The sequence below is a fragment of the Rissa tridactyla genome, chromosome Z (assembly GCF_028500815.1).
Source record: "Rissa tridactyla isolate bRisTri1 chromosome Z, bRisTri1.patW.cur.20221130, whole genome shotgun sequence".
Classification (NCBI taxonomy): Eukaryota; Metazoa; Chordata; class Aves; order Charadriiformes; family Laridae; genus Rissa; species Rissa tridactyla.
Genome location: NC_071497.1, coordinates 12390443 through 12415562, shown reverse-complemented (window position 1 = coordinate 12415562; position 25120 = coordinate 12390443). Strand labels below are relative to the sequence as shown.

At 41.5% G+C, this 25120-nt stretch overlaps 1 protein-coding gene across 2 annotated transcripts in view; it reads left to right on the top strand.

The window, feature by feature from the left end:
- The window catches only part of SVEP1 (sushi, von Willebrand factor type A, EGF and pentraxin domain containing 1), a 130927-nt gene that overhangs the window by 71770 nt on the left and 34037 nt on the right, over positions 1–25120 (top strand). For both annotated transcript variants that reach the window (XM_054187053.1, XM_054187052.1), the window contains 15 exons: positions 811–907; positions 2660–2773; positions 3640–3753; positions 4645–4846; positions 5859–6016; positions 7209–7410; positions 8038–8213; positions 9523–9647; positions 14347–14470; positions 14997–15167; positions 18772–18945; positions 21908–22027; positions 22804–22980; positions 23703–23787; positions 24101–24292. In XM_054187053.1, the coding sequence (XP_054043028.1) occupies positions 811–907; positions 2660–2773; positions 3640–3753; positions 4645–4846; positions 5859–6016; positions 7209–7410; positions 8038–8213; positions 9523–9647; positions 14347–14470; positions 14997–15167; positions 18772–18945; positions 21908–22027; positions 22804–22980; positions 23703–23787; positions 24101–24292 (2231 nt within the window). The remainder of the gene's footprint in view (positions 1–810; positions 908–2659; positions 2774–3639; positions 3754–4644; positions 4847–5858; positions 6017–7208; positions 7411–8037; positions 8214–9522; positions 9648–14346; positions 14471–14996; positions 15168–18771; positions 18946–21907; positions 22028–22803; positions 22981–23702; positions 23788–24100; positions 24293–25120) is intronic.

Below are 25120 nucleotides of genomic sequence, written 5' to 3'. Positions count from 1 at the left end.
ACCAGGCTTCTAAGTCCCAGTTGTAAAATCTTTGTTTTACTTACTGCGACATAGATACACTTGAGAGGAGGCAAGCAGAACTCCCTTCTGCTGTGAGCACCCCATTTGAAATACAGGCAAGTCCTCATGTAACAGAAACTGCTCCAGTGACAATATTTGCCAGAGATGCCCGCTAATGCCCACCGTCTCCCCCCAAGTCTGTAACTCTGACAAGACGGCTTTGTTTGAATCTAAAGTTAGGACATTGTATAAACAGGAGCAAAGTTGACTGATGGTAAATTTGACCTGAACCATTATATAACATATGGACAGGTGACAAACTGATCTCCTGTGGTCTTAGTTGACCATTCACTTAAAGGCTTTGCTGAACTCAGGTTTCCTATGTCAGAAAAAATAGCGCTGCACAGTGAAGTTCCCCACCAGTTCACCTGATGACCGGTAGGTAGCAGGAAGTGATTAGCTGGTGTAAAAGTGAGAGAAAGTGGAGAACTCTCATATAAAAGATAGCATAATATAAAACGTCACTGTGAATCATAGCTAAGAAAGTTCTAAGGGAACAACTGCGATCATCACATTTTGCTAAGTAAAAGGTGAGTTAAAAAAAGAATTCAGATTCCTGGTATTCTTCTCTAGTAAAAAGAATGGTTGGTATGCTGAAGAGACACAGAGGAAGAGGTAGAAGTTAATACCAGTGACTTTTTTTTCACAGTTTTACAAAATGACTATGGGGTGTGCAGTTTCAAATTACAGTATTTTGTTCCAACTATATTTCCACCTTCACTGTAATAGTATCATTCTTGCCTCTGGCAGGTCTTTCATGAGTGTTTCCTGGAACCATGCCACAACAATGGGACATGCAAACAGTTGGGAAGTGGATATATTTGCATATGCCCACTTGGATATACAGGTAAAAAATTGAGAAGCCCGTGGAGGAGCTAACGTCTCCATATCTTAACATGAGCAAGCATAAAGGAGCAAAACATTTCAGTGCAAGAGTATAGCCTAAACGATTGGAACATCCATCACAGATTTGCCATACATAAGTATTAAGAAAATAAATAGTTCCTCATGTTCTCGCTGAGTTATATGTGTTTGGCAGAAAAGGATTTCGAATGGGGTTTCTTTTAGTTGAGTTAGTGGATTTGAAAATCCTATCACTTGACAATGATTAGCAAAAGCTGGAAATTTGCACTCTAAACAGCTAGTTCCACCAGATCTGCTGTATTCCTCTTCAGTGTTAGCTTCCCAGTTGCGGATGGAAATATTTGACACAGCTATGATTTAGCAGCAATTCAAAATTTCTTAATGATTTGAGGAAGGTCAAGAGGTTGAATTTTAGCAGCACTTAATCATTAACCTATTTAAGAATTTACAAAATGATTTAACAAAATGATTGAACAGCAACTTAATTACAGATTCGAAAATGACAAGATTCACACTAACTTAAAATGAGGTATCCCAAATCAATACATATACATATGAGCACAAACATACCACTTGAGGGATCACACACACACACATACACACGAGTCTTTAATTGCTACGACCAGATTCCTTCGTAGTGGGCAACCCCAGTGAGCTGACAGGTGCCTCTTTTGACTCCTTACACATGCACAAAGTATTTGGATCTCGTAAAATATAAGAACACCCACACTCAGAAAAGCTAATGTGTATATTAGAGACACATGGATAGAGAGCTGGATGAAAGAGAGGCTAGACTATAGTTAAAATTTCCCTCCTCTAGAGTTTGGAGTAAATACTCACAATGCGTTGGCATTCCTCAGCAGGCGATAACAGAGACTTGAGTGGGTTGACTTGCCCTGGCCTTTTAATCCTTGAGATATCTGACAGAGTGGCATCCCAGCTCGGGGGAGATGCTGGGCACAGCCCACTGTGACCCAGAAGAGCTCAAAGGGTCTCACTAGAATCGCTACTTATAGGGTCCAAGATAATTGACTTTCATCAGGTACTTTTCGACTCCAGCCAAACTCGGACAATGTGATATTCTGGTACTTCCCACCAGTTGTGCAAGCCTAGAACTTGTTAGATCTGGAAGTTCTGGTATCACCCCCCTCTTTGGGCTGTGATCCATATATTGTAAGGAGTGATCAATTACCGTTATTGATAGGAGTCACAGGAGTCACGTGCACTAAGGGGTTGCCATAAGGTTCTGGTTCGTCATCCTTCACTATCTTTCTTTTATGTTGGACCATTATGTGTCCCAGGTGTTAATGGGTTGGCATAACAGTTCTGGTCCATTGTATTGTTATGTGTCCCAGGTAGTGGGGGAAATTGCACCAGGCACCAAGTGGCCTAAAAGGAGTTGGGACGGTCACACCACCACATTGCTTCAAAGCAAACAGATGACTTACTGTTCAGCTATTATCGAGAAGTGATCTTTGTTACTTGTCATAGATATTAAGTGCCACTATCTGGAACTGATCAGTCTGTTGCCCGACGCGTATCATAACTTTTTAATAGCATTTTGTCTCAGGTCTGTGTTAAAACATAATCTAAAGAGAAGGTAATAAACCTGAATGTCTGGTAATGTAGGCACATAATCAGTCATGTTTTCCTACATTAAGTAGTCATGATTCCTATGTTGCTGAACAATTTCAAATTTTGTTCTCTGTTCTCAGTCCTTTATTTTGCATTCCAGGCTTGAAATGTGAAACAGAAGTTGATGAGTGTAAGTCATCTCCTTGTCACAACAAAGGGATGTGTAAAGACGGCATTGGGACCTTTGTTTGCCATTGTCAACCAGGGTATTCAGGTAATTTGTTTCACTTCGTAGCTCTTCTTCAGACAGGCATTGTTTCTGTGCCAAGTTGATAACACAAAACACAAGAACTATATAATTCCACATCCATGGAATTATAACGGGAAGGCAACCTGATCTACAGGTTAGAGTAAGGTTCTACTGTATGTGAATGGGTTTTGAAATAAAAGGATGAACGCTCAAGGACAGTCTGTGTGCACGTATGTGCATGTATGCTTCTAGTTTGTGATGTTTCTGGTCTGAAAAGAAAAAGGAATGAAGTTTAGGAAATTAGTAAATACTCACAGGGAAAATGCTTGTGAGACTGAATATGGCCTGACTAGACAAAGCATTTATGCAGTTGCTTTACTCCAGCCCTATGACTAAGTGAGTGGGCTTTTTCTTATCTTTTTTCTCAGGCTTTTTCATGTTGTAGGTATTGAAATCTGTGAGGAAACTGACATGCTTGAGTACTTTGCCAAAACTGCACCTGATTTCTAAATATTGAAATAAACTACTGAGGAGGAAATTTTGTGTGATTGAAAAAAAAAAGCTTGTTGTTTTCCTCCAGAAATGGTGTCCCTCATTTTTCGTATTTATGGCTATACATGTATCGACAGCAACACTTGCTGGATATTTTTTAAACTTTATAAAGAGAAACCATAGACTTCACATCTTTCACATCCCGGCATCTAAATAATGCAGATGACGTTTGTAGGGGTTTGGAGTAGTGCAGTCGAACATGGAATTTTATCATCTGATCTCTGTAGCCTTTTTTTCTGCAAACTATATAGTGCTGTTCTGTCTTCCACATCCAGTCACTGCAGCATGCAGACCTTGACTATGTCTTGACCATGCTTTGTAACCCTTGCTGTTTGAAGGTCTCCTGTGTGAGGAAGACATAAATGAATGTAGCTCCAGTCCATGTTTGAATGGAGCCCACTGTGTTGATGGCAAGAACGGTTACCGCTGCACTTGTGCAAAAGGGTTCACAGGTACATCTCTTTCTATTTAAGTCAGCCTTCACTCTTTCTGACCAAAAAAGATGTCTTCCTACCCTGTCCAATATGTTTCAATCTCATTGCTATGTTTTCCATATATTACATGTTGATAAGGATGTACTAGTTTCCCTACATCCATGTGATCTCTCAGAGTCCCAGTAGTGCAAGTGTGGCTTCAGAAGGATTTAGTAAGTGATCGGTGTTCTGTTCCTAATTTTGCCACAAATTTACTGTGTTTTGTTGAGGAAAGAATAAGGACATTCACATGGTTGTGAAATGTTATGTTTAATTTTATTTTAAAAAGATAAATATTATAAGAGTATACAAGATGATCTATATTAAAACTACTTCCCATCGCCATAGTCAGCCTTCTACTGCTTTCATAGATTTCCGTAACAACTAGGCATATCTGTTGGTTATCATGTTGCCAAAGAGCTCCACTATGAAATCACATGCAGTTTCTTCATTCTTCGGTGCTTGTAACATAGAGCTGTAACTCACAGAAGAAATTCCAGAATCATGTGTTTCTGGCTTTTTCTGCTTAGAGCTAAGGTTCCAGCTAAATGTCTTTTGTAGCAGCTTTTCATTAGTTCCTCAGAATAGTTTCTCCGGTGATTTCCTGATTCAGCCCACCTTACTCACACAATGGGCAATATCCGTATAAATTCCCCGCAGTTTCTGAATGTTAATTTCTACAACTGCAAAGATGGTTCCCGTAATTCTTCTATGACCACTTAACCTCAGTTAATGTGGTAAATCCCAGATGGAGTAAATCCTGCATGGCTACCCCAGTGTTTGCTGTTTCCTGGAAACAGAGATTGGTTAGTAATCTTCTTTCTTAGCTTAATTCAAAGTGGAACTGTGACTTTGTTCTTTTCTTCTCAGGTGCTCACTGCGAAATGGAGGTCAATGAATGCCTTTCAAACCCCTGTCTTAATAGGGCTATTTGTGAAGATCGAGTTGGCAGCTTCTCCTGCAAGTGCCTCCCAGGTTTTACTGGTGTCTTGTGTGAAAGAAACATCGATGAGTGTCTCAGCAGACCCTGTAGGAATGGAGCTACGTGCAGAGATGGTATCAACAGCTTCAGGTGAAAACCAGATGATTGATGTAATGCAATGTGGAAAGTCAGATGTGTGGTGCTTCGTTCTTAGATTTCAGCAAGTCACTTGACAGCCTGATCCAATATAAATGGTCCCCTTATGCACATGGATTTTAAAAGACAAGAAAATAAATCTTAGTGTCCTCACTCTTAAAAAATTCCAAGGTAGACAGCAGAGAAAATATGCACAGTTTGAAGTGTAAGCATGGTAGGACTGCATGGTTTTAATATTGATCTTCCTAAAGAAATCTGCTTTCCCAAGCTCCAAGGGTTTGTCTTGCTTTCCACTAGAAGAATAGGTGATGACCAGTTGTGTACATGGTAATATTACATTTCTGTAGCATTGAAGGCAGGGATAGCTGTACATACTGAGAATATAGAGATTAAAATACAAACACTGGTGGAATCTTCGAAATATTTATTTTTATGCTTTAGGGTATCCGAACTCAGATCAGAAGCTACAAATACCAATAGCAGTGTCATATCCTAGATCACTGTAGAGAGATGGAACAGCTGTTACTGCCTGGCTTTAGTAACTCTTCCCTCCCCAAAGCCCCGGAATTTTCAGTGCCTTTCAAATACCTTGGTTTTCCAAGTACCAGAGGTTTTGGTCCCTTTCTACTTCCTTGGTTTTTTCCTCTGTGTAAGCATACCTGCCTGAAAAGTCGAGTACCTCTTGTATAATTCTGTGGACTCTAGAAGGCATGCTCCACTCACAGGAAAGCAAGAATTGTCTCCCAGTTTCATATGAAGAAACGCAGACATTGTGTTTTAATATTGTATTGTCTCTATCAAGAAGAAATATTATGTAGCTAATAGAATTCAAGCATATTTAGAGGAATAACCAAACTAAAGCTCCATTAATTCTGTAGTATCTCTTCTGTGGTTTTGGGTTTTTTTTCAGTATGTGCTATTCCCGTTGGTGGACCTGGTCTCATGGCCAGGATTCTTTGTCATGAGAGCAGCCACCCTTGAAATGTGCTTCTCCTTTCCTCCATAGGTGTCTGTGTGTGACAGGGTACACAGGACTAAACTGTGAAGTGAACATCAATGAGTGTGACTCCAGTCCCTGCTTAAACCAAGCCACCTGTGTGGATGCCTTGAACTCATACATCTGTAAATGTCCCCCTGGCTTTACAGGCAGCAGGTGTGAAACAGGTACACAGGACCAAGTGGCAGAAAAGGGTGGCTTGACTAAGTCTCTGGGCAAGATTTGCACTGAGTGGGCTGATTTCATACAGCTTCCCCAGAAAGCAGCTAGGGTGGTGGGACTCTGAGAGGCTGAGTGGAGCCTGTGTGACTGTAGTGTCAATACATGTAATTGCACACAAGGAACAGCATGTATGTTATGTCATGTTTATATTAATTTCTCTTTTCTAAGGCACAGTTCTATCTTTTTAATACCTAGTCAGTCTATCAAGTTTAATTTGTATTTGCTTTGTGTATCTGAGTTAATTAGCTCTTTCTGTTTCTTACATTTCATGTAGGGCTTTGCATCACAGAGGTAGAGATTAGTATGTGGTGGTCTCAGCTTTAAAAGTCCTAAAGGCATCAGGTTCCCTATGAGCAAAAGGGCATGAAGTTCTACATGTTCAGACAAAATGGGTCACACCTCGTGCAACCTTTTGGATGATGCTGGAGGTGGGCCACACAACCATGAGGATCAAATCCATTTGTCTTTTAGCCACCCCATGAAAATTATGAGGTGTCACAGTAGTAGCTGGTGAACCTTTAAACAGAAGCTGAAGAACCCGTGTTGATTTCACAGAGACAGTAGAGGACATACAGGTCATTTAGGCCTGCCATCCTATGTCCCAGTTTAATAACACCCAGCTTTCAGGGGAGCTCCACTACCAAGTGCATACATGTAGTATGCTTGTAAAGCATGTCACTCTGCATTGAAGAGCAGCACAGAAGTGCTGTTCTATATAAGTGAAGTGTATTTCAGTAAGTCCAGAACAGAAAAAAAAAATATTTTTTTTTTAATCATAACTCTTGTGAATAAAATGGAACCAGCTGATCACACCTCTTTTGGTTGTAGGTTGGCAGATAGATATGTCATTTCATTGATAGAGGACTGAAAAGCAAGGTTCACATTCATTGTTTGTTAGATAATTAGCTTCTTTTCCAGTCATTTTTCTTCAAACCCTATGAGTTTTCTAGCCCTGGAAAGCTCTGTATGCTAGCTGATGTTAGACTGCTGTAATTCTTTCTCCCTCTGATCAATTTAAAGTGAATAATTTTTGTAGATGGGTTGTATTCCATTTTATTGCATTTGCTTAGATTCCATTTCGTTGTCTTTCTGGGTTTTCAGGAATGTAGCTCTGAAAACTCTTTGTCTTTGTTGCAGAACAGTCCTCTGGTTTCAATCTTGATTTTGAAGTCTCTGGTATCTATGGATACGTCATGCTTGATGGTGTCTTCCCATCTCTTGGTGACATCACCTGTACGTTCTGGATGAAATCCACTGACACCACAAACTATGGGACTCCCATTTCTTATGCTGTGGAGAATGGAAGTGATAATGCATTTCTTCTCACTGATTACAATGGGTAAATCACAGTTCTGCTTTTCTGTAGCTTACAGATGTCCTGAATAGGTAAAGAAAGCATAGACCAGAAGTACAAGTGTCAGCTTTATCTACTTTGGGATAGAAAAATCTGCATCCAAACTCCATAGCTGGAGTTGCCTCCTTGTTTTGTTCTTCTGGCTTTGTTTTCATTGCTTTCTGCCAAGTAGAAGAGTAATGCCAAGGAAGCAGTGACGTTTTGAAAGCGGAACATTTTTGTCTGGACCACATTTACATCATATTTAAATGATGCATTGAGACAATGATTGGATAAAATGGAGCTTAGCACTCAGAGTACTTTTAATGTGACTCCAAAAGCAGGGATGGGCCTAAGTTTAAGAATCCACTGTGCAGCCATGACTTGACTTTTCATGGTTTGGTACAAAAGCACAGCACCTATTTCACCATGCTTTGCATATGATAACCATGACTTCCAAGTTCTCTGAGAGAGAGATATCTTGTATGATGACGTTTCAAGAGAAATTCCTTGTATGGTGTAGACACAGTTATCTCTCTTGGCAAGTAACATTTCTCTGAGTAATGTGGGATGGGCCATGCTTTTAAAGTTGCTGCATGCAACTGAGTATGCCTTCATCTTCCTTCCATGCAGCTGGGTTCTTTATGTAAATGGGAAAGAGAGGATCACAGACTGTCCTTCAGTGAATGATGGTAACTGGCATCACATTGCAGTCACGTGGACATGTACAGATGGGGCATGGAAAGTGTACATCGATGGAAAACTGTCTGATGGAGGCAGTGGGCTCTCTGTTGGCTCAAAAATTCCTGGTATGCTTTATTTATATTACACCAGATCTGTTGCCTTCGTTCTGTTTTTATTGCAGAATTTGCTGTGCCTGCAAGGAAGTGTTTATTTTGGTGGTTTTAGTATGTTTTCACATTTTCAGCATTTATGCAGGGCTCACATTTGTTATTCTTGTTCATGAGGACAGTTCCCTCACTTAGCCTTGCTGAAGACATAGTGGACATTTCTAGGATAAACTAGTAGCTAACTTGCTTTGGGGGTGACAAAGTTTAGTCTAAAAAGGAGACTGTACTGAGCTGATTTTGGAATGGAGAATAGGTTTGTCATACAACAAACTTAAGTTCAAATGGCATTTCCCTTACAAATGTGTGCTCAGAGTTGATTGAATTAGCCTTCTGCTGTTACTTTCAGACATCTTTTTAAAGTTACATTTGCATTTTTTCTTAACAAGTTGGGTTTTGCATTGTTTCTTGTAATCAGCAGTCTTTCCAGTAATATCAGAAGACGTGAAAAGGAATACCATCAGTACTGAAGAGCTAATAAAGACCTGGTGTTAGATTACTGCAAAGAGATTTCATTTTGATACTGCTTTCATACTATCATCCAAATTTACATAGAGTTTCAAAAACTTCGTATTAGGAAAAAAAAAGTAGTTTGTGTACCTTATGTTTGCCCCTGACTTTCCCAATTACATTGCAGTTCTCTCCAGACACAAGATCTAAGGAAGTGTGCAGACTCCATTACTTTTTGCCCTTGTCCATACACCCTGTGACATACAAAATACATGTCCACATTGTCTGTTTTATTGTCAAGGGGAAGAATTTTAACTTGCATGGCATGTCAGATCATTGACTGTCTAATCACCAATGTGCTTCTGAGGGTTTTGAATCAAATTTTTCTGCCTGACTTCTTAAGCTTTTGTTTAAAGCAGCAAGTGTGAGCTAGCACTGTGAAATATGACACACCTGATCAAAATTGCATTTTGCATTGCTCTGTAATATGCTTCAGGTACTGAGCTAGAATTGGCCTCTTAAAGTCAATACCATTCCTGAAGCAGCCATGTAAAGTTTTTGCTCTTATCAGCCTGAGTTTAGCATTAATGCATATTCGAGAGTCACTTCCAAATTGTTATGCTCGCTTACGTCGGTCTAGCATAAGACTTCCCAGGGGTTTGCTGAGAGAATTTATTGAAGGGGCTGGTCTCCTGCACTAGAAAATCTTAGTAACATAATGTAGCAAAAGTTTTGTTTTGCTTAGTTTTTAATCTTCTTTTGGGGATCCCTGCTGTAAGGCTTTGTTTCCTATCCTTGTTCTAATTCTCTCTGAGTTTAGGTGGTGGTGCACTTGTACTGGGTCAAGAGCAAGATCAGAAAGGAGAAGGATTCAACCCAGCTGAATCTTTTGTGGGCTCCATCAGCCAGCTCAACATCTGGGACCATGTCCTGTCTCCACAGCAGGTAAGTCCTTACAGCAGTGTTTGAGCACAGGGCTCTGAATGTAGGATGAACATTTAAAAAGGCATTCCAACTTAGCATGTTGGATAGACTTCTGTTCCCACAGAAGTCACTGGGGACGAGATGAAGCTCTGGTTTAAGGTAATAAGCTTAGCATAAGCAAAACTAGGTGTGGTAAAATCAACACTGAAGTCACCTTCTATTTTGACTGAACCTTTCTGTATTACATAGCTTTGAAAGAGAAATTAAGGCATACACAAAAGCTAGCAGTCATGTTAAAGAGGGAGAAAACCCAATGAAATCAGCTCAGGGCTTGTTTTACAGTTTATGGTTCCCTCATCCTCCTCTGTGAAGGCACCAGTAAAACTTCAGAGGGGATGCATCAGAATTTCTGTCGACACATTAGACACTGAAAAATTTGAGCTATTTAGTTATATGTAGTTGGGACCTCCCACTTCCGTTTATGACTACTGTTTCTGTCTTCCACCACGCGCCACTGTGAAGAGCCCAACTCTCTATATGTGATTATCTCCCTATAGCTACCAGAGGCTGCTGTTAGGTGTCCTCAAAGCTGTCTCTGCTCCAAGCTGAATCAGTCTTAGTCCCACAGCCTCTTCTCACAGGGCAAATGCTCCAGCCCATCACCTTTTTGATGCCCTCCCCTGAACTTGCTCCAGCTTGTCATAGAATCATAGAATTGCCTAGGTTGGAAGGGACCTTTCAGATCATCTAGTCCAAACATCAACCTAACTCTGACAAAAACATCACTATACTATATCTCTAAGCACTACGTCTACCTGTCTTTTAAATACCTCCAGAGATGGTGCCTCAACCACTTCCCTGGGCAGCCTGTTCCAATGCTTTAATAACCCTTTCAGTGTAAACATTTTTCCTAATATCCAATCTAAACGTCCCCTGGCACAACTTGAGGGTGTTTCCTCTTGTCCTGTCGCCTGTTACTTGGGAAAAGAGACCAACGCCCACCTGGCTACAACCTCCTTTCAGGTAGTTGTAGGGAGCTATAAGGTCTCCCCTCAGCCTCCTTTTCTCCAGGCTGAACAACTCCAGTTCCCTCAGGTGCTCCTCATAAGACTTGTTTTCCAGACCCCTCACCAGCTTCATTGCCCTTCTCTGGACACACTCCATCACCTCAATGTCTTTTTCGTGGTGAGGGGCCCAAAACTGGACACAGTAGTCGAGGTAGGACCTCACCAGTGCCGAGTACAGGGGGAAGAATGTCTTTCTTGTACTGAGGAGCCCAAAATGGAATGCAGTACTCCAGATATGGTCTAATGAGCACAGAGAAGAGGGAATAATCCCTTCCTTGGTTTTCTGGTTGTTACCCTATTCACACAGCCAAGGATGCTGTTGGTCCTCATTATTGCCAGGGCCGATACTCAGCTCAGTGCCTGCCAGAGCCCCTAGGTGCTTTTCCACAGAGCTGCTCCCTCTGCAGGCTGTCCCCAGCCTGTATCATTCAGAAGTTTTTTCTTCCCATTTGTTCTTCGTGAATTTCATGAGGTCTGTGTTGGCCCATTCCTCCAGCCTGTCAAGGTCCGTAGGCGTGTAGCTCTGTCCTTGAGCATACTGACTGGGCGTCCCAGTTTGATATTATCTGCAAACCTGATGACAGTGTAAAGGTTTTGCCCTTCTCCTTGTGTTTTTTTTTAAGGTTTTACCACTATTTAGTAGTTTGTCATTGTTTGTTATCCATAATCCAAATAAGAAATAATGAAATTAACAGAAAATAGAAATAAAGAAGAATCTTTGCTTACAGCATCCAGATGTCTCCTCTGCGTCTTCCTCCTTTTCTTTGCTACTTTGGTTTTCTGCTATGTCAGAACCACCTAACAGCCTGTTACTGTTTGGGTGACCCCAGAACTGCTTTTGGGGTCACCAGTTGTTGTATTGCCAAGTCAAATCTTCAGGTTTTTGTTCACTAGCAGTTTTTAAGCTAATAAGTACCCTGTGATTTTACAGGACACACTGGTGAAGTGAGTAAGCTCAATTTTCTCTTTCTCAGTAGTTGCCAGTCTTTAATGACAGGGTTGATTAAATTCCCATTTGCATCAAATGCAATGCAGTTATGATGGGGAAGAATAACCTGCCCTTCCTTTATGGCATTCATATTACTCATCTGAAAAGACAGATGTGAGACCAGACAGGGGAGCTGAGGCAGTTGAGCCAAGTAAACTTCCTATAAAATTTTTACCTCATTTATTTCAGAGCTTGGGATAGTAAACCAGTATTGTTAATCTGTTACTATCAGTTTTGTTATGGCCAGATGGAACTATTCAGTAAGTCTTACCTTCCTGTTCTCAGCCATGAACAAAAGTAGGGCTAAGTTCACTCTTTTAAGAGTTTTCTTTGTGTGCTTTAGTTGCCCATCCACTTGCACATTAATTTTGTGTGAGTAAACCAACAGTCTGCTGCTTTTGCTGCTGAGTAGATAGCTGTAGAAATACGAGTTGTCTATATGGGAAAGTGAGGTCCTTTCCAGCCCTTCATTCTCCATCATATGGCTTGGAAGGGCTGATTCCCAAACCTTTCTTTCCCACACTGGAAATTTTCCCCTGCAGATTCCTTGCAGCTTGTTTGCAGCCCTTGGCCTAAGCAGTTTCCATCAACACATACTGTAGAAGTGAGATCTCTGAAATGGCCTCAGAATAAACAGAGCAGGTTGCTCTCTTCTCCAACTAAGCTGACTCTACGAGAGTCTGATCCACCTCACTGGAGTTCAGGGTAGGGACAATGTGAGAATAATTCAGCCTGGTGTTCATCACCTTCCTTTCTCACAAAGACAGACAGTATAGCACATTATTCTTGGTAGTTGGTATCATCCACTGGAGACTTGACAGAAGACAGTCACCCTTCTGCGAAAGACAGTTTCCCAACTGTTGGGCACAAACGGGGCACGCCTGTGCTTTCTAACCAGCTAGCTATGCCCTGAAGCCATGCAGCATGTATTGTATGGGTAGGCTGGCTGTGCTGAGACGTACACAGCCGACTGGGCTGCTCATCTTTGCTCTTCTTAATTCATTTTTTTCATGCTGCTGAAGGAAATATTCCTTTCTCCCTGACAGGGAATTACTCCAGCACAAAAGAGCCAAAGAGTAGAAAGTACTCTCCGTAGCCTAATTACTAACATGTTCTCTTAATTGAATAAGCATCTTTTCTCCATAGACCACTTCCCTCTCTGATATCTTCAAAGAAGAGGAAATCCTTAATTACCCCTTTGCTGTGCATTTATCCTCCTCAGGGCACATATGGTTTTTTCAGCAGTTCCATGGGTGAAAGACGATTGTGTCTGTCTGACAGGGAGGAACGTAATGGGGAATACTGTGCCAATAATACACCTTAGTCCCAGTCACCTTCTGGAACTATGTTTCCTTCCTGTTCCTGGAGTTACAGTGAACAAAGGCAATGCAGAGTGAATTCAAGCCCTGGTCTTTCATTTGCAGTTTTAAAACATTTTGACGTAGCAGAAATCTCCCTGAGCATCCAATGGAACTAGACAGCCTTCTTTTTCACAAATGTTGGGATCAGGGCACCTGAGCTCCTTCCAAGGGACCATTATGGAATATTTATGTGACATTCCATCATAAAGGGTCTGGCTGCATATTCTTACTGTTGCATATAATTTACACTGGTGTCTGAGTAGTTTAAAAGTACTGTGCCATCTGCTGTTGTATTCCCCAAGTCCTTCTGTTGGTGGCCAGATAGAAATATAATAATGTTACTGTGTTTAATAGATTCTCAGGGTCACAGTGAAGAAGTAGAAATATTTTTACTTTATTGAAATAATTAATTTTTTTTACATTAAAATACAGTACTGAAACAGCTTAAGGATTCCCATTGGCATTTCAGTTTCTTGTAGTAAGAATGCGAAAGAAGTGGTCCATTAAAGGAGTTATGTTTTAAATGGAAAACTTTTCCATCAAAGATATTTGACCAGATCTCCTCCCAAGATATTAATATGCTGTTGATCTCACAGTGTGTTCCTTTCTTTCTGCAATCCTTAGTTTACCTATATCATTCCCGTTTCAGTACATGTTTAGTTATGGCCCTGTCCTGTTTTGATTGAAGTCAATGCCAGTACCAATGACAATGACAATGCTAGTATTGGTATGGGCAGGCCTTCCCTGAAATGTTTTGGAAAGCCACACAAAAGCCTAGTGCATTGAATTCACAAAACTCTTGTCCTGGAAACAACAAATTGCTTTATTAAACTGCTCCTTTTGGTGTTTTAGTTCCCTAAACGTGGTGCAGTGCTAGCAGAGTTTGAGGAATGCAGATCTTCAACATTAAGTTCCTTCTGGCTCCTATTTGACATTTTTCTGCAAATACATCAAGTTCTCTCTTCAGGTTGCATTGTCATATCTGCCTTTTTCTGTGACATATATACATGTTTCTTTCCTGATAACAAATGCAATTGTGTTTCAAGAACTATGTTTTAGATTTTGCTTGTATGACAAATATTCCTTCAGGTATTGCCTCAGTACATGCCTGTCCACAGCTAGCTGGCTTATAAGTGCAGAATAACAAGTAGTTCAGCCAGAAGCCTCTTGTGCTAGAAAAGATGAACATCGCTTATTCAGTGATTTGTTCAAGTGTTGCATGCAGACATGGAAGGAATATTTTTTTACATTCTTTTCCTACATGGTCCTTCAACAGCACCTAATCAACTGTTTTAAATCCATAGGTAAAATCTCTGGCAACATCCTGTCCAGAAGAACTCCAAAAAGGAAATGTGCTAGCCTGGCCAGATTTCCTGCCAGGAGTTGTTGGAAGAGTGAAGATAGATTACAAGAGTATATTTTGTGCTGGTTAGAAATTTATTTCCTAGAACCCCTTTTTTTCTGAACAATATTATAAGACTCTTTTATGAGGTCAAATATGCTAGCTTGCAGCCTTTGCCCTACTAACCTTGAATAAATTATTTTGATAATTTGACAGTTAGAACATTCAGTCCTTCGTTCCTCAAATTCCAGGGGTTTGTAACAAAAGTTCATTGGAGTCTCTGAAAGAGATTTATTGTTTCCTGAATTGAAATGGGAAAAGAGTGAAGATGGTGTTGGGTCAGGAAGAAGTTTTTCTTGTCTTTTATTCTAAAAATAATTGGATCATATTAAAATATCTACTGCCTCCTCACCTCTTTTCCTACAGTTTCCTTTTCTGATGTTACATGTCAGTGATTCTCAAAAACCTTTGAACCAGAGCAGGATACATACATAACACTTCCCAAAGCTTTCTCCTAGATAAACTTATATGGGATCAAACAATTACATAACAAATTTATTTGTTTTAACGCATAGCTGTATCTCTCACTGTATGCATATATCTTGTCCACAGACTGTCCATCTTTGCAAGGATCCATACCACATCTGCGGGCCTCTTCTGCTGATTTAAAGCCAGGGTCAAAAGTGAGCCTTTCCTGTGACCCAGGCTTCCAGATAGTGGGAAACTCTGTTCAACACTGCCTTAACCTGGGACAGTGGACGCGGCCTTTTCCCCGCTGTGAAAGTGAGTTGTCTCAGTGGGCTGACACGATTAGGAAACCCCAGCTTTTATTTGGACCCTGTCACTATTCGTGGCTTGTTTATCCCTGTAGCTATGATGCACTTGAATCCATCCATGTTACAGCATATACATATGTGCTTAAAACTAAACTTCTGTTTTACTGAGCAGGAGCTACATCACAGTTGGATTCTGCCGCCTTTTTCAGTCAGTTTCTAATGCCCATGGCGTTAGACTCATTAGAAATGAGTCTATTTGGATCAGCAATCTGATACTCCAGACTTTCCTCCCTAGTGGCATCAGGAGTGTGGAAGATGCACATGAAGTGCTAGAATATCTCTGTGATTTTTAAGTGTCACTGAGAACATCTGGTTTGAAGTAAAAGTTTTGGCATTAGTACGTTATAATTTCTTTAAAGGCAGCAGGTATTTCTGTCAGAATTTAAAAGTGCTCCAAGACCTACAGGATTTCTTCTAAGAAACTAAGCTATATACATTCAGATTGCCGGAGTTCTTTGATTCCTGCTTTCCTGCCCCTGCCTTCTCCTTTCCTTTGATTCTTCTCTGCTGTGGCTGCACATGTGACTGCAGTTGCATGTGTTGTAGCTGACTATATTTTTCATTTCAGCAGAATAATAAATTACCTCCAGAAATAGGTATTGCACAATCCCAGAATCATTCAGTAGTTTGGAGAAAATCATCAAATTTGTTAACAATGCCTTAAAAATAGTTTGATCTAGATTTGATGTGATTTTCATGTTTTCCTCTTTATTCAGTTGTTTATAGCACAAATCTAGGATCTTTCTCCTCTTCTGCCTAAAGAATAGCATGCATGTGAGGACTTACCCAAAAACAAGTCCTGCTGGGCAGAGCAGAAGTTCACTGGCAGAGACAGCTTTTCTCTTTTTTCGTGTGTTACCAGTGACAAGCCACCAGAATCCTGTTAGTGTTGTCATCTCATTTCTCTGTATTGGGCCATGCAGTTTTACCTGTTGAGCACAGAGCTCAGACAGACCAGGGTTGACCTGCCACAAACATGCTGAGTGAGTGAGGGCCAGACTCTCCCACTGGCCTGTCTCAGCCTGTTCCACAAGTACCTGATGAATTAAAGTGGGTTGAAGATAGGTGTTTCCTGCATAAAAAGCTACAGGGTTTATCGTGGAAGGTGTGGTGCAGAAAAGAGCTTTCTACTGACTGAATCAGGCTCATTGTAATCACTCCTTTCACCCACCAGGATCCTTTTCCTCTTCAAGCTAACAAAGACCCCCAAAACCACAGGTGCCCCTCCCCTGACAGCCTGTCTTTGTTACAGGCTTTATCCTTCTACAGCCGATACTTGGCGTCTATTACCACTTTGCAGTGTTTTACTGTGTGATCCTTGCACATGACTGGGGAGGAAGGAGTTAGAATCATAGAATCATAGAATCGTTTAGGTTGGAAAAGACCCTTGGGATCATCGAGTCCAACCACCAACTCCACTCTACAAAGTTCGCCCTTACACTGTATCCCTTAACACCACATCTAAACGAGTCTTAAACACATTCAGGGATGGTGACTCCACCACCTCCCTGGGCAGCCTATTCCAGTGTCTGACCACTCTCTCTGTGAAGAATTTTTTCCTCATGTCCAGCCTAAACCTACCCTGCTGCAGCTAGAAGCCATTGCATCTTGTTCTATCGCTAATTACCTGTGAGAAGAGACCATCACCAACCTCTCTACAGTGGCCTTTCAAGTAGTCTTAGAGAGTGATGAGGTCTCCCCTCAGCCTCCTCTTCCTCCAACTAAACAGTCCCAGCTCCTTCAATCGCTCCTCGTAAGATTTATTCTCCAGGCCCTTCACCAGCTTTGTTGCCCTCCTCTGCACTCGCTCCAGCACCTCGATATCTCTCTCATATTGAGGTGCCCAAAACTGGACACAATACTCAAGGTGTGGCCTCACCAGTGCTGAGTACAGGGGGACAATCACCTCCCTCCTTCTGCTGGTCACACTATTTCTAATACAAGCCAGGATGCCATTGGGCCTCTTGGCCACCTGGGCACACTGCTGGCTCATGTTCAGCCGCTTGTCAATTAGAACCCCCAGGTCCTTTTCTGCCAGGCAGCTCTCCAGCCACACTTCCCCAAGCCTGTAGCGATGCATGGGGTTGTTGTGGCCCAGCTGCGGGACCTGGCACTTGGCCTTGTTGAAGGACATTCCATTAGCATTGGCCCATCGGTCCAATCTATCCAAGTCTCTCTGTAGGGCCTCCCTATCCTCATGCAGATCAACACTCTCGCTGAACTTGGTGTCATCTGCAAACTTGCTGATGATACACTCTATGTCCTTATCAAGGTCATCAATAAAGATGTTAAACAGAAATGGTCCAAACACCAAGCCCTGAGGGACACCACTTGTGACCGGCTGCCAGCTGGATTTAACTCCATTGACCACCACTCTTTGGGACTGCCCATCCAGCCAGTGCTTGATCCAGCAGATCATATGTTCACCCAGGCCATGATCCGCCAGTTTTTCCATGAGAATTCTATGGGGGACAGTGTGAAATGCTTTTCGAAAGTCTACGTAGACAATGTCCACAGCCTTTCCCTCATCCAGTAATCAGGTCATCTTGTCATAGAAGGAGATCAGGTTTGTCAGGCAGGACCTGCCTTTCATAAACCCATGCTGACTAGGCCTGATCCCCTGCTTGTCCATTATATGACTTGTAATGGCACTCAAGATGATCTGCTCCATGACCTTCCCTGCTACCGAGGTTAGACTTCCCTGCTACCGAGACAAACCTATAGTTTCCTGGATCCTCCTTTCTGCCTTTTTTGTAGATGGGTGCTACATTTGCTACCCTCCAGTTCATTGGGACCTCCCCAGTTAGCCATGACTTCAGGTAGTTGCTACAATCCATGCAGTTACAACGATGAGCTGTGTAGCAGTTGGAATAAGTTCATCTCATCTTCATTGAAATGAACAGAAGCAGCTCTGCTAGAATAAATGGTAACCTCCGGCAGGCAGGTACAGTAATACCTTCTGCTGACACAGATGGGGTCAAAAGGGCTCATGTACTATAGTCAAAGTCAAAGTGATGCTCACGGTTATATGTGAGGTCAGTTCCAACATCTCCGTCTTTCATACATTCCCTGGTCTCAGACCAGTACTGTAACTTCTTAGCAGTAATCTGTTAGCTAGTTTTGCAATGTTCAAACACAGTAACATTGAGGTTGTTTTTCCATGGAGGGAAATAACAGAAACTTCCATGGAGGCAAACTTCATTTTCCTTTTTCCTTATAACTCACCAAGGATCATTGATTATCAGGAGAAGTGTCCTGTGACTGAAGAGCATCTGCTCAGGTCATAGTCACAGATGTTTCCTGCATAGCCAGTAGAATAGTAGGAGCTGGAAGGTCCTGCTCAGTCTCTGGTTGAAAAGTGCCCACTTTCAGACCCTCTGCCAGAACTGGCATCACTTAGCTACCTCAGAAAATGTCTGGGACCTTTTGCGGATGGAATTCCACAGTTTCAGGAAAAAAATCTCCAGTGGTGGCTCTCATGTGGAATTATTCTGAAGTTGATCTGTGTCTGCTCTGCTAATGTCTATGCCCTCTTTCCACTCATGTTGCAGGAATCAGCTGTGGAGTGCCTCCACCTTTAGAAAACGGATTTTATTCAGCTGAGGACTTCTTTGCCGGCAGTACTGTTACCTATCACTGCAACAATGGCTACTATTTGTTGGGCGACTCCAGGATGTTGTGCCAGGACAATGGGAGCTGGAACAGCATTTCACCATCTTGCCTAGGTGAGAATTGCCCTACATGCATGGGATGGAGATTTTGCACTTGTCCTGTGCCCTTGGGTTTGGTGGGATTTAATTCTGAAATTATGGCCGACCAGAGTCTCAGAAATCACACTCCAAAATATTAACGTTTCTGAAATAACATGTTCGGCATTATGTGAAACCAAAACTACATTCTGACAACTTCTCTGTCAGTCCTCTTGTATACCCCACACCCTATAAGCCTGCATTGCACTCCCAGCCTCTCTCCTTCCAGGTTCACTTAGCTGTGAAGTCCTTGCGTTTTCTGCTTCTAACCTGTGCATTTCCCTGTGCTTCAGCACCCTGTCAGTGTCCCGTACTCTCTGACCAGGTTCTTTTAGATGTTCCACATGTGGAGGTTGTTATGTTTAGTATCAAATTTACTTATTTGAAGATAGTTGATGCTGCACAGGATTTCTAATTTAGCAGAGTGATACAAAATACACTGCATAACACAATACAAATAAATGTAAGTTCCACTTAGCAAAATATAGCAATTGCAATACACAGTTCAATCACAATACCAGCGTATTTCCCATTACAAGTCTCTATAATGTGCTTGCCATCATGACACTGGGTGTCCCCAGGAGCCAGGAATGAATATGTGGGTTGAAGCCAACTCAAGCCCATTGCTAGTTGTTTGGTTTTTATATTCTATGTTGGCCTGAGCCGCGTATTCAGTTCTTCCCCAAACTTGTCTGGCTAACTCAGTGACACATTCGCACTCCTTTAATGAACTCAGGGGGAGACATTTGACATCACCAGTTGATCCACTCAACCGTTGATCGCTGTTAACCTCGAACAAAGGCCGCTTTCCTGTCCCCTTAGGTTGAATCAGCTTCTTTGTAACAGCAGGCAGGGGTCAGACACATGCCGCATTATTCCCTGAGCTTCATGGGCAGATCACCTTTGCTCCTTGCCTCAAAGCCTTCTTACACTGTGGGGATTTAATGGTCAGTCACGCACACCTGCCAGCAAGCAGCTGCAGCATTGAGAGGGCTGGGAGCACGCTTATGGACACAACTCACATAGTTGCTATGCCATAACTTACTTCCTGGTCAGCTGGGTCTGTTCTACCAGAGGCAGCTGCAGGAGCTGAAAGGTGAGACAGACCAGCATTGTACTGGTCTATGGAGGAGGAGGACTAGGCATGACTGTTCTTGTAGGGTCATCTCTCCAGCAGATCCCTGTTGGAATCCGCTAGCTAGCTGTACTTGGTTTGCTGCCGTCTTAGTCATGCCTAACGTGGGAGTTGCAGGCTAACAACCTGGCAAGATTTCTGTTTGATTTGACTTTTTATTTTATGTAGGTGTAGCACTTTTTTTAGTCAAGATGAGTAAAAGCAAAGCCAACAGTCTTTTAGTTCTGCCAAAATTCACTTTGGAGTAGGATCCATCTGGTTTCATAGCATCCTGTCTCCAGGCACTCCTTCAGAACCTCCAACAGGCCATCCAGTCTATTGTTCCTCTTTTTACTTTTCTCCTTTGCACTTTATACCAAGGCCTGAAGTTGAACAGGCTCAGAGCAGATACTGCAAGGCTGTCCAAATAGTTTGACGTCTGTGCAGTAGGCAGCGTAATGTTCAGAAGGAAAGCCCTATGCCCCACCTTCCAGCTTGCCTTGTCTCTCTAAAGCAGAGTAGACTAAGGGGAAAAGGAAAACCAGAGTGGCTTTGGCACCCTAACCCACGCTTTACCTTTCTGATTCATGCTCCAGGCAGGTGCTAACAAAGCCTGGTACACTTGTGGCCTGGGGCATTCCTTCTGCTCTGTTATGGATTTGATTCATAGTGTCCTTCCACTCTTCCTTGCCTTACAAGACATTACAGGAGGAGCAGTCATTCCAGTTCTGCTGTGGTAGCACTTTGCATTCCCCTGGTGCTTGTGTAATTGGCAACTGTTTTGATATAATGTGCACTTTTCATCCTGCATGCCAGATAGCAACTCGCTTTTCAGAACATTGTTGGTTCTTTTCGTGCTGGCCAGACCCATTCAGCAGTGAAGAATGGGTGCACCAATTCAGTACATTTTGTTGCTTTTTTAACCAAGTTGGTTTTTTTGCCGGAAATGGGCAAAGAACTCCAGCTGTATGTCTGCATGATATACCTAGTTCAACAGCTGTCCTGTAGGAGAACTTTTAAATGAAGAATTGTTCTATCTATCTCTAACAGTCTGATTTATATGAGGAATAATCCCTGATACTTTGAAATTGACCCTTTGCAATTTATGACTTATTGTTTACATACCATGAACACTTCTTTACAGTCAGGATTTGAAAGCTGATATGAAGTATTCTGGAGCAAGGGATTTTTTTTGCTCTACAGTACCAAGCCACATGAGGCATAAATCATCAATTGGCATTTCTAGGCATTACTATCATATAAATGGTTAATTATAATAACTAATATATTTTGAACTCATTTCAACTTTTTTGGCAACTGCAGGCTTTTCTCATTTCTAGTTGGAGTGGAATTCTCTTCAGCAAAGATGGGGCTCTAATCATGTTTTATGTTTCCCCTCTTGGCTAAGTTTTCCGGTCTTACAAGTGCGAAGTTTGAAATATAGTGGATTTCCCAAGCAAGTGTTTGTTGTGAAGTCCTCCCTCATAGTGTCTGTCCAAACTAGTAGTAACCATACATGAGTTACGATGTCTGTTCTTTTACTATTTGAAAACTATATACTTTTTGTGGAGGTATTGACTGAAGGTTAATAGGCTTTGTCTCTGATTTTCACACATTTTACAATATTGTATATTAAGTTATATAGAAAACATAAATATTAAATATTAATGATTTTTACTACTGCATCAAAAATGTGACTGAAGTGATTTTTAATTATACTAAATAAAGTGATTCCTCTTGACAGTTAGTGAGACAGAAATTTAAAGCAGATGCTTATTACAAATACCACCCTAGAGACATCTTTTATGTGATTCTTTTTTGTAGATGTTGATGAATGTGCTGTTGGATCAGACTGCGATGACCATGCATCTTGTCTCAACACAAATGGATCCTATGTTTGCACTTGCATCCCTCCTTACACAGGAGATGGTAAAAAGTGTGCAGGTATGGAAAAGAAAAACATCAGGCTAACATTTCCAAGGTTCTGCTGCCTCCCAACTGTGGAAAACAGTTGCCAGTAATTGATATCTAGGGAGGTACAGGGCAGGCATGCTCCCATCTCCAGATCACTTTGGCCCTAATGAGGCTGTGATGAAGTGTCTCCGTTTGTTTCTTGAGAACTCACCTCTCCCTATGGAGACAGCTGTCATTGGGGTTCTGCTCCAAGACACAGAGGCGTGCATAATCCTCTTGCACATGGAGCAAGTGTGCTGAAGACCTGGGAAGGCCACAGGCCACATGTTGTTAGTTCTCACAGCAGAGCTAGGCGGTGAAGAAATACTTAATTGCAGGCATCTGAGTAGGGCTTTTGCTGCGGGTGGAAACATTAAGCAAGGTAACTTTGTATGAAGATGACAAGACAGTGGCATAGGTTGGGATAAAAGGTAGCTGAGCTGATTTCATGTTCAAGGCTGGACATGCTGGAGTGGGCTTTCCCTCACAGAGGGAAAAATGACTGTGAGATGTGTTTTCTTCTGACAATGAATGCAAACTCAGTTACAGAAGGCTCTTCCATATCAAGATTAGCTTGCTTGCATGAGTCTTCAGTGCCTGTCACATACAGAACAAAGAAAAGCTGTTAAGGCTGTAATTTATTTATGAGTGTTTTCCACATGCTCTGCTTTCCTACTTTCAAAAAATTCTCAAGGATATTCCCTGCATCTTGTTTATAAAATCTGGTACTTAGTTATGTTATTTATAGTTACTATTTTCCTCCTCAGAACCGGTGAAGTGCCGCAATCCAGGAAATCCAGAGGATGGCCATTTATATGGAGACACTTACAGTGTTGGCAGTGAAGTAAGATTTTCCTGTGAAGAAGGGTTTCAGCTGACAGGAGTGACTAAACTTACATGCATGGAGTCTGGAGAGTGGAGCCACCCAATTCCATACTGCGAAGGTGTGGTTCCTGGGGAGAATGCATATTGTAATGTGTGTTGTTAGAGAGATGGAAGGGGGAAAGTAGTAGGGTAGAGCCTTTAGAGACATAGCAGCTAATGAAACCCTGTCCTAGAAGACCTGGGTCTCGGTGTTGGTGTTTCTGTTGTCTTAAGAGATGTAAGCACCAGTTGAATCTTTTCCAAGAGTTGTCATATTTATAGTGTTACTCTCTTAAGCAGATTCCCCAAAGTGTCAAAGGCGTAGACTCATCTCATTTTAATGCAAACATTAAGTGTCTTTCTTCTCCACCCAACCTCCTGTTGTCAAGGAGCTTGTGGGAACTTAATGTATTAAAGATCACTAACTGTGTTTCAGTGGATAAAAAACAACCAGAGAGGACAGGCTGGTGCATGTACATATACATAGTATAATTGTGTTTTTTTAGAAAACCAGAACTAATGAGGTGAAGCAACAGGGCAAAATGAAGGGGTGACAAAGGCAATGTCAAAAAAAACAATTACTTTGTCCACAGGGAGGGGTGGCTATGGAATCCTTTTGACAATCAATCGTGTGGGTTTTAGAGCAGTTCCAACTACTGAATGTCAGTTATAGCTGAGTCAAGAACCCAGTGTTACCTAGGGCTTTACCTCTTCAAAACTATTTAGAGAAAACAATCCTGATTTTCTGTTCTTTTTTATTTGTGTTATATCAACCTCACTTGTCATTCCTGTCTTTTTAAAGCTATATCCTGTGGCAGTCCAGTTATTCCAGAGAACAGTGCCATTTTGGGCTCAAATTTTACATACCACAATAAGGTGGTGTACAGGTAGGAATTCAGTATGCTTGAAGTGCTATATTAATAATTGGTTGAGAATCTGGCAACAAACTAGAGCATGGATGAATTGAGAGAGTGTCCTAAATGAAGGAGAGGAGCAAGATGGGATTAAAATAATGAAATACATATGGTTATAGCTGTGGCTCTTCACTAGCAGAGCGGAAGGTTTACTCAGTACTACCTCTCCATGCCCTGCAGAGACAGATGGTGTATGCACGTGTGGATGAAGAGAGAAAAGGCACAGCTAATTACGTTGTGCATAAAAGGGTCTGTGTTTGATAGCACTTCTTTTCTTCTAACTCAGATGCAATGATGGATACCACTTAGTGGGTGAAAAGGAAATTCTGTGTCTTGCTAGTGGCATTTGGAATCATCCTCCCCCCTCCTGTGAAATGGTGACTTGTCCTAGCCCACAGGATATCAGCAATGGAAAATACACACTCACTGGCACAACCTACCTTTCCTCTGTATCATACACCTGTGACAATGGATACAGGTAAATGCAGGAACGTTCCTGAGCCAAATGCAGACAGCATGCTTGCTGGAAGGTCTAACTTATGTCTGAAAAAAACAAAGCTGGGATCATTGCTCAGAAAGATTAAATTCTTAAATAGAATTTTAAAAGATGTCTTTATATCTTGAAGGTAATTTCTGTATTTCATCCTAAATTTGAGGAGTTCAAGAAGGTCATTCACAATTTACTATATATATATATTTAATGCTTTCATTTTACCATCAAGCTTGAAGACATATTTTGAATGTTCAGGAAAATAGTTGTTATTATTTTTGAAAGTTCTGAGTTGTCTTTAAAGATTATCATACCCCTATAGCTTTAGTAGACACCCAGTATTATTTTTGCTATTGTTTTACAATGCCTATGGTGCAAGAACCTTCTGGAAGTTACTCATTTACTCCTTGAACTCTTTGTAGTAATTTATTCTAGGGTTTTATTCTGTTTTACGTTTGTAAGCAATTATATTGAAAATACATTTTTAATATGCTGCAATTTAAAAATAATACAGTAACCTATGTCCAAGGATGTGGCTTTTAGTACAAGTTGCTGCCTCTCCCGATGTCTTCTTGTACCTCTAGCAGATCTGCTCTGACATATGCGATCTCATATGGACCTGTTTAGGTCTGAATTTTTTCTGTATTTTCCTGCTACAAGCATTCCCATGTCTAGATGCAGGCAGGTAGGTGAGGTGTGCTCATCTTGTGAATGTTTTAATTATGTTAATACAAATGGTTACCTCAGCTGCAGCCCAGTGTAGTGTTAAGTCATAGATCCACAGTGTGGGCTTATCTGGACCCCACTAAACCAGGC